Here is an 8,867-nt window from a genome sequence, read left to right on the forward strand (position 1 = left end):
TGTGTTGTAACACGTGGCATTACTTCCACAGGGTGGGGTGTTGTCCAACTCTTTACACTCATCTGTATCAACACATTGTTTTCTTGTTTTGAATATGAAGCCCAGGCCGCAATCTCTGGCCTCTAGGTTCCCCAGTAGACTGAAATGAAGACCTGTGAGGAGAGAGAGAGAGAGAGAGAGAGAGATAGTTATTTATTTAACCAGACAACCACTTTAAGCGTAGACTCTTTTAAGACAATGTGCACATCCCAAATGACACCATATTCCCTATATAGGGCACCAATAATCAACAGTAGTTCACTGTAGGGAATAGGGTGCAATTGGGACACATCCAATATATCAATTAGTGATAGCCATGGGATATAGAACTACTAGTAATACTAAGCCTGTTATTGGTCCAGAATGTATTCTTTCTGATGTCACAGTGTAAAGTGTTCCAACAAGAGGGAACCTACAGTGGGGAGAACAAGTATTTGATACACTGCCGATTTTGCAGGTTTTCCTACTTACAAAGCATGTAGAGGTCTGTAATTTTTATCATAGGTACACTTCAACTGTGAGAGACGGAATCTAAAACAAAAATCCAGAAAATCACATTGTATGATTTTTAAGTAATTAATTTGCATTTTATTGCATGACATAAGTATTTGATACATCAGAAAAGCAGAACTTAATATTTGGTACAGAAACCTTTGTTTGCAATTACAGAGATCATACGTTTCCTGTAGTTCTTGACCAGGTTTGCACACACTGCAGCAGGGATTTTGGCCCACTCCTCCATACAGACCTTCTCCAGATCCTTCAGGTTTCGGGGCTGTCGCTGGGCAATACGGAATTTCAGCTCCCTCCAAAGATTTTCTATTGGATTCAGGTCTGGAGACTGGCTAGACCACTCCAGGAACTTGAGATGCTTCTTACGGAGCCACTCCTTAGTTGCCCTGGCTGTGTGTTTCGGGTCGTTGTCATGCTGGAAGACCCAGCCACGACCCATCTTCAATGCTCTTACTGAGGGAAGGAGGTTGTTGGCCAAGATCTCGCGATACATGGCCCCATCCATCCTCCCCTCAATACGGTGCAGTCGTCCTGTCCCCTTTGCAGAAAAGCAGCCCCAAAGAATGATGTTTCCACCTCCATGCTTCACGTTTGGGATGGGTTCTTGGGGTTGTACTCATCCTTCTTCTTCCTCCAAACACAGCGAGTGGAGTTTAGACCAAAAAGTTATATTTTTGTCTCATCAGACCACATGACCTTCTCCCATTCCTCCTCTGGATCATCCAGATGGTCATTGGCAAACTTCAGACGGGCCTGGACATGCGCTGGCTTGAGCAGGGGGACCTTGCGTGCGCTGCAGGATTTTAATCCATGACGGCGTAGTGTGTTACTAATGGTTTTCTTTGAGACTGTGGTCCCAGCTCTCTTCAGGTCATTGACCAGGTCCTGCCGTGTAGTTCTGGGCTGATCCCTCACCTTCCTCATGATCATTGATGCCCCACGAGGTGAAATCTTGCATGGAGCCCCAGACCGAGGGTGATTGACCGTCATCTTGAACTTCTTCCATTTTCTAATAATTGCGCCAACAGTTGTTTCCTTCTCACCAAGCTGCTTGCCTATTGTCCTGTAGCCCATCCCAGCCTTGTGCAGGTCTACAATTTTATCCCTGATGTCCTTACACAGCTCTCTGGTCTTGGCCATTGTGGAGAGGTTGGAATCTGTTTGATTGTGTGTGGACAGGTGTCTTTTATACAGGTAACGAGTTCAAACAGGTGCAGTTAATACAGGTAATGAGTGGAGAACAGGAGGGCTTCTTAAAGAAAAACTAACAGGTCTGTGAGAGCCGGAATTCTTACTGGTTGGTAGGTGATCAAATACTTATGTCATGCAATAAAATGCAAATTAATTACTTAAAAATCATACAATGTGATTTTCTGGATTTTTGTTTTAGATTCCGTCTCTCACAGTTGAAGTGTACCTATGATAAAAATTACAGACCTCTACATGCTTTGTAAGTAGGAAAACCTGCAAAATCGGCAGTGTATCAAATACTTGTTCTCCCCACTGTATCAACAAAACCATGTGGGATTGTTACTCAACACCACACTAATTTATGGTTTAAAGCCCTCAGATTGAACTCTGGACTTCAAAGCCAGTTCCACTATTTATTTGTATTCTTCCCCAATCAGGGACTGATTTAGGAACTCTCATTTTCATTGCAAAGTGAATTTCGTTTGGAGTAAAACGTTTCTGTTACTAAACGTTTTGCAACTCTTTACAACTGTTTGCAACGGTCTTCATCTGAATGAACATACCGACAACCAGGGATGGAAGTTACGGATTTTGGGCACTTGTCAGCCAGGCTGGTAGATTATTAATTGCCCGGGTCCAAAATATGTGCCATGAAATATTTAAAAATACAAATTGTCACAGACAGGCTAGTTTGGGAAATGTTCTACTAGCCAGATCTGAAAAGTACTAGCCTTGGACTAGCTTCAATCCCATCCCTGTCAACACCACAGTACTCTGGACCTCGTTGGGATGCAAAAAAGTTTATTCTTTATATTTCTGCATCCCAAATGCCACTCTATACCGTAGGCTACTGTCCTATAGGCCCATGGGTATAATCACCAGTAAAATACTTGTTCTCCACATTGCATATATTTGAATGTCTTCGTGGTGCCTACTTTTCCTGAATTTACCAAATTCACTCCATATCTCCCTAAAGGTGTGCTGCCACCTGGGTTTATGCTGTAATCTGTCCCTAAAGGTGTGCTGCCACCTGGGATTATGCTGTAATCTGTCCCTGAAGGTGTGCTGCCACCTGGGTTTATGCTGTAATCTGTCCCTAAAGGTGTGCTGCCACCTGGGTTTATGCTGTAATCTGTCCCTAAAGGTGTGCTGCCACCTGGGATTATGCAGTAATCTGTCCCTGAAGGTGTGCTGCCACCTGGGTTTATGCTGTAATCTGTCCCTAAAGGTGTGCTGCCACCTGGGATTATGTGGTAATCTGTCCCTAAAGGTGTGCTGCCACCTGGGATTATGCTGTAATCTGTCCCTAAAGGTGTGCTGCCACCTGGGTTTATGCTGTAATCTGTCCCTAAAGATGTGCTGCCACCTGGGATTACGCGGTAATCTGTCCCTAAAGGTGTGCTGCCACCTGGGATTATGCTGTAATCTGTCCCTAAAGGTGTGCTGCCACCTGGGATTACGCGGTAATCTGTCCCTAAAGGTGTGCTGCCACCTGGGATTACGCGGTAATCTGTCCCTAAAGGTGTGCTGCCACCTGGGATTACGCTGTAATCTGTCCCTAAAGGTGTGCTGCCACCTGGGTTTATGCTGTAATCTCTTGTAGTAACTACTACTGAGTATCTGGACTAGGGAGTGAGTTTCACAAAATGTGTATTTAAACATTTATTTCACCATAGTTCACACATTTAATAACCCGTACCGACTGGTAAAGCATTCAGGATTATAGACTAGTCTTTGGTGACGGGAGAAGTGTCTGGGAAACAGCTAAACCAGAGGGTTGGGATGTGGACTTCAGTGGCTGAGCGAAGAGATGCTGTGTTTGGTTGATTTCACATTCAAGTTAATGATTCTTAAGCATCTGGTTTATGGAACTTTATTCAATAGCTCATTTACAAATTTCGCTAATTACTATTCGTTTTATAGTTGTTAAAAGTTGCTAATTAGTCACTTCAGAAATGTCATGTTGGAGGCAGGGGTTAGGTTCTCTGTATTTGTTCAGTGTTATTTTGAGTTAATTATATTGGAATTTTACTCTATGTTAATTAATTTACATATTATGCTGATTAATTTATTAATACAATTCCATTAATTATTAGGGTCAAATTGTGATATACTGAATTTTTGAGAAATATTGTCACTTCTCTGGTTAATACTCGTAAGTGTTCACCAACTTTGATTTCTTCACAATTCATTGTGCTAAGAAGGTGTTAAGTTTGTCTGGAAGCAAAATGTTGCTGGTTTTCTTTTTGTAGTCTGTATTCTTGCCTGTAGACCCTGCCACATACGTCTCATGTCTGAGCTGTTGAATTGCGACTCCACTTTGTCCCTGTACCGACATTTCTCTTGTTTGATTGCCTTGGAGGGAATAACTACACTGTTTATATTTGTCCATATACCCAGTCATCTTTCCATGGTTAAATGCGGTGGGTGATCATGATCATTTACATTTACATTTTTATTTGTTTTGCCCTTATTTTACCAGGTAAATTGACTGAGAACACATTCTCATTTACAGCAACGGCCTGGGGAATAGTTACAGGGGAGAGGAGGGGGCATGAATGAGCCAATTGTAATGATGATGCTAATGATGATGATAGTAGTGATAATGATGATGATGATGATAGTAGTGATAATGATGACGATGATGATGATGATGATGATAGTAGTGATGGTGATGATGATGCCGACGATGATGATGATGATGATAGCAGTGATGATGATGATGATAGTAGTGATGGTGATGATGATGATGATGATGATGATAGCAGTGATGATGATGATGATGATGATGATGATGATGATGATGATAGTTGTGATGATGATGATGATGATGATTAGTATTACTAGTATTAGTGAGGCTGGTGTGAGGATATCGGAGGAGGTTACTGTTATTGTTTCTAATGTCATACTGTCATTTATTCTCAACAAGGGGCAGCCTATCAACATGTGGGATTTTTAATATTCTACTGATCTCAAAATTGTTCAAAATGTATATTTTAGCTAGGTTACTAAACTGAAGTTTAGTAGAGAAGACAGAGATATTATAGCTAGGTTACTAAACTGAAGTATAGTAGAGAAGACAGAGATATTATAGCTAGGTTACTAAACTGAAGTATAGGAGAGAAGACAGAGATATTATAGCTAGGTTACTAAACTGAAGTATAGTAGAGAAGACAGAGATATTATAGCTAGGTTACTAATCTGAAGTATAGTAGAGAAGACAGAGATATTATAACTAGGTTACTAAAATGAAGTATAGTAGAGAAGACAGAGATATTATAACTAGGTTACTAAACTGAAGTATAGGAGAGAAGACAGAGATATTATTACTTGGTTACTAAACATAAAGGGGAATATCACTCAAAAACTATATTTTGGTATTTCTTTCATTATGTTTTGCATATCAGCAGTAAAGTTGTCAAGATATTGGGCTTTTAAGAAGAAAAGTGTCTCCAGCCACATCATCATGATAATTCATGTTTATCACTGAACACAGAACGAGTCAATGCAACTTACTATGTGACTTGTTAATGAACTTCTTATGGCTGGGGGCACAATTGAGTAGCTTGGTGCTCAAAGGTGCCCAGAGTAAACTGCCTGCTACTCAGTCCCAGAAGCTAAGATATGCATATGATTAGTATATTTGGATAGAAAACACTCTGAAGATTCAAAACTGTTTGAATGATGTCTGTGAGTATAACAGAACTAATATGGCAGGCAAAAACCTGAGAAAAAATCCAACCAGGAAGTGGGAAATCTGAGGTTTGTAGTTTTTCAACTCATTCCCTATTGAAGTTACAGTGGGATATTGGTCATATTGCACTTCCTACGGCTTCCACTAGATGTCAACAGTCTTTAGAACCGTGTTTGATGCGTCTACTGTGAATGAGGGGGGAATGAGAGGGGAATGAGTTGGAGGTTTGGCAGAGTGCCATTAGCTGACCATGCGCGTTCATGTGAAAGTTAGCTTGCTTTCCATTGCATTTCTACAGACAAAGAAACTCTCTGGTTGGCACATTATTGAAGATTTATGATAAAAACATCCTAAACATTGATTCTATACTTCGTTTGACATTTTTCTACAGACTGTAATGGAACTTTTGGACTTTTCGTCTGCTCGTCTGCTCACGCGACATGAATTTGGATTACTGGGCTAAACGCGCGAACAAAAAGGAGGTATTTGGACATAAATGATTAACTTTATCGAACAAATCAAACATTTATTGTGGAACTGGGATTCCTGGGAGTTCATTCTGATGAAGATCACCAAAGGTAAGTGAATATTTATAATAATATTTCTGACTTCTGTTGACTACATGTCACGAGAATTTTCAATCCCAATGATAATAACTATCAATCAATCAATAGCTTTCACCAATTCCCGAGGTTTGTAAGACCTTGACCAATAATAATTAGTCAAAGACTCAGTTTATGCAAAAAGATAGTACAGTTTATTCAGAGAATGTTCTAAAGTCCATTATACAAATACATCCATTTTAAAGCTGTGCACATACTTCCACACAAACAATAGGTGAGTTTTATCTCTATAGTTCTCACCACTGTATATCACGGCCCAGCCGACAGTTCCATTCCCCCGAGATAAGGGAAACCTTGAGAAGAACTCCCTGTGCTCTCATAGGTTCCTCAGAGGCCTAGCCAGGTCGGATCAAACACAGTTTTAATTGTTGTTCGGTATTTTCCTAGGCACCCACATACAAGTTCAAATCCTAAACTATGCCTTGCTCAGAAAGTCTGTGTTTTTCCACTATACAGATACATTGTTTAACATCGGGATAGGGGGCAGTGTTTCCACTTTGAACAAATTGCGTGCCCAAACAAAATTTCCTCCTACTCTGTCCCAGAAGGTAATATATGCATATTATTATTACTATTGTATAGAAAACACTCTGAAGTTTCTAAAACTGTTTGAATTATACTTATTTCTGTAAGTATAACAGAACTCATTTGGCAGACAAAAACCTGAGAAGAGGTCAAAACAGGAAATGAGAATTCGATTTTCAAAACAGTGTCAAATGGTACCCCTTTTAGATATGGCTGAACAAAGACTTCCTAGGGCTTCCACTAGATGTCGCCGTCTGTAGATTTTAGTCTTATTATTCTACTATAAAGGAGGGGCTCATAGGAGCTGTTTTAGTGAGTGGTCGTCAGAGAGGGCTGTCGTTCCAATGCTCTTTCTTCAGACAATGAAATTCTCCGGTTGGATCCTTATTGATGATTAATGAAAAACACATACTAAATATGGATTGCAAACATCATTTGATCTGTTTCTACGACCTGTAAATTAACTTTTTGAGTTTTTGTCTGGAGGGATTGCTCCTGCGTCATGAAAATGGATTCCTGGGCTGAACATGCTAACAACAAGTGGCTAAATGATGGGCTTTATGGAACTTTTCAGTCATTTCTGTCGAACTGGGATTCCTGGGAGTGCCTTCTGATTAAGTTATTCGAAGGTAAGTGCATATTTATAGTGTTTTTGTAGCTTTTGTTGACGCCAAAATGGTGACTATTTCTTTGGCTGGTTTGGACTCTGGGCGCCGTTCTCAGATTAATCTTTATCCGTAAAGTCTATTTTGAAATCTGACACAGCGGTTGCATAGAGGATAAGTTTATCTTTAATTTTGTGAATAACACTTGCATCTTTTATCAATGTTTATTATGAGTATTTCTGCAAAATCACCAGATGTTTTGGAATCAAAACATTACTGCACATAACGCGCCAATGTAAACTGAGATTTTTTTAATATATATATATGCACATTATCGAACAAAACATAAATGTATTGTGTAACATGATGTTTATGACTCATCTGATGAAGAATTTCAAAGGTTAGTGATTAATTCTATCTCTATTTGGGAGTTTTGTGAAAGTACCTGTGCTGTGAAAGAAATGTCTGTGCTTTTTTTGGATTTGGTGGTGAGCTAACGTGGTGTTTTCGCTGTAAAACATTTTATAAATCGGACATGTTGGCTGGATTCACAAGATGTTTATCTTTCATTTGCTGTATTGGACTTGTTAATGTGTGAAAGTTAAATATTTCTAAAATATATTTTTGAATTTCGCGCGCTGCCTTTTCAGTGGAATGTGGGGGGCTAGATAATTCCGACTAAAACTACACACATCATCAGATTATAATTTTATGATTCTAATCATTTTCATACAGTTATAAGGTTTCAGAGTGGAATTATTTTATTGTTATCTTTCAACATATACATTATTGTATCACTACACAACATGGCGGATATCTGTTTGGCTGTACTCAGATTATTGCATGGTGTGCTTTTTCGGTTAAGCTTTTTGAAATCTGACGCAGCGGTTGCATTAAGGAGAAGTGTATCTAAAGATCCATGTATAACACTTGTATCTTTCATCAACATTTATGATGAGTATTTCTGTAAATTGATGTGGCTCTCTGCCAAATCACCGGATGTTTTTGGAACTACTGAACATAATGCGCCAATGTAAACTCAGATGTTTTGATATAAATATGAACTTTATCAAACAAAACATACATGTATTATGTAACATGAAGTCCTATGAGTGTCATCTGATGAAGATCATCAAAGTGATTAATTTATCTATATTTCTGCTTTTTGTGACTCCTCTCTTTGGCTGGAAAAATAGCTGTGTTTTTCTGTGACTAGGTGCAGACCTAACATAATCGTTTGTGGTGCTTTCGTTGTAAAGCCTATTTGAAATCGGACACTGTGGTGGGATTAACAAGAAGTGTATCTTCAAAATGATGTAAAATACTTGTATATTTGAGGAATTTTAATTATGAGATTTCTGTTGTTTGAATTTGGCGCCCTGCACTTTCACTGGCTGTTGTCATATCGATCCCGTTATCTCGGATCTCAGCCCAAAGAGGTTTTAAGCACATTATTACTCCTGAACTTATGTAGGCTTGACATAACAAAGGGTTGACCTCTTATTGCCTCAAGACGTTTCACCTTTTAATTTAAAATGTGTATGTTCCAAAAGGAAATTCACTTTGACATTATGGGATATTGTGTGTAGGTAAGTAACACAAAATCTACATTAATTAATACATTTTAAATTTAGGCTGTAACACAACTAAATGTGGAAAAAGTAAAGGGTTGAGGAT

At 39.1% G+C, this 8,867-nt stretch overlaps 1 protein-coding gene across 1 annotated transcript in view; it reads right to left on the reverse strand.

Annotated features, from left to right (window-relative positions):
* Nucleotides 1–23: 23 nt before the first annotated feature.
* Nucleotides 24–8,867, reverse strand: part of LOC139545504 (adhesion G protein-coupled receptor E5-like) — a 494,332-nt gene continuing 485,488 nt past the window's right edge. The window contains exon 20 of the mRNA XM_071353373.1: nucleotides 24–152. Coding sequence (XP_071209474.1) covers nucleotides 123–152 — 30 coding nt within the window. The 3' untranslated portion in view covers nucleotides 24–122. The remainder of the gene's footprint in view (nucleotides 153–8,867) is intronic.

This window comes from Salvelinus alpinus, chromosome 2 (genome assembly GCF_045679555.1).
Source record: "Salvelinus alpinus chromosome 2, SLU_Salpinus.1, whole genome shotgun sequence".
NCBI lineage: Eukaryota > Metazoa > Chordata > Actinopteri > Salmoniformes > Salmonidae > Salvelinus > Salvelinus alpinus.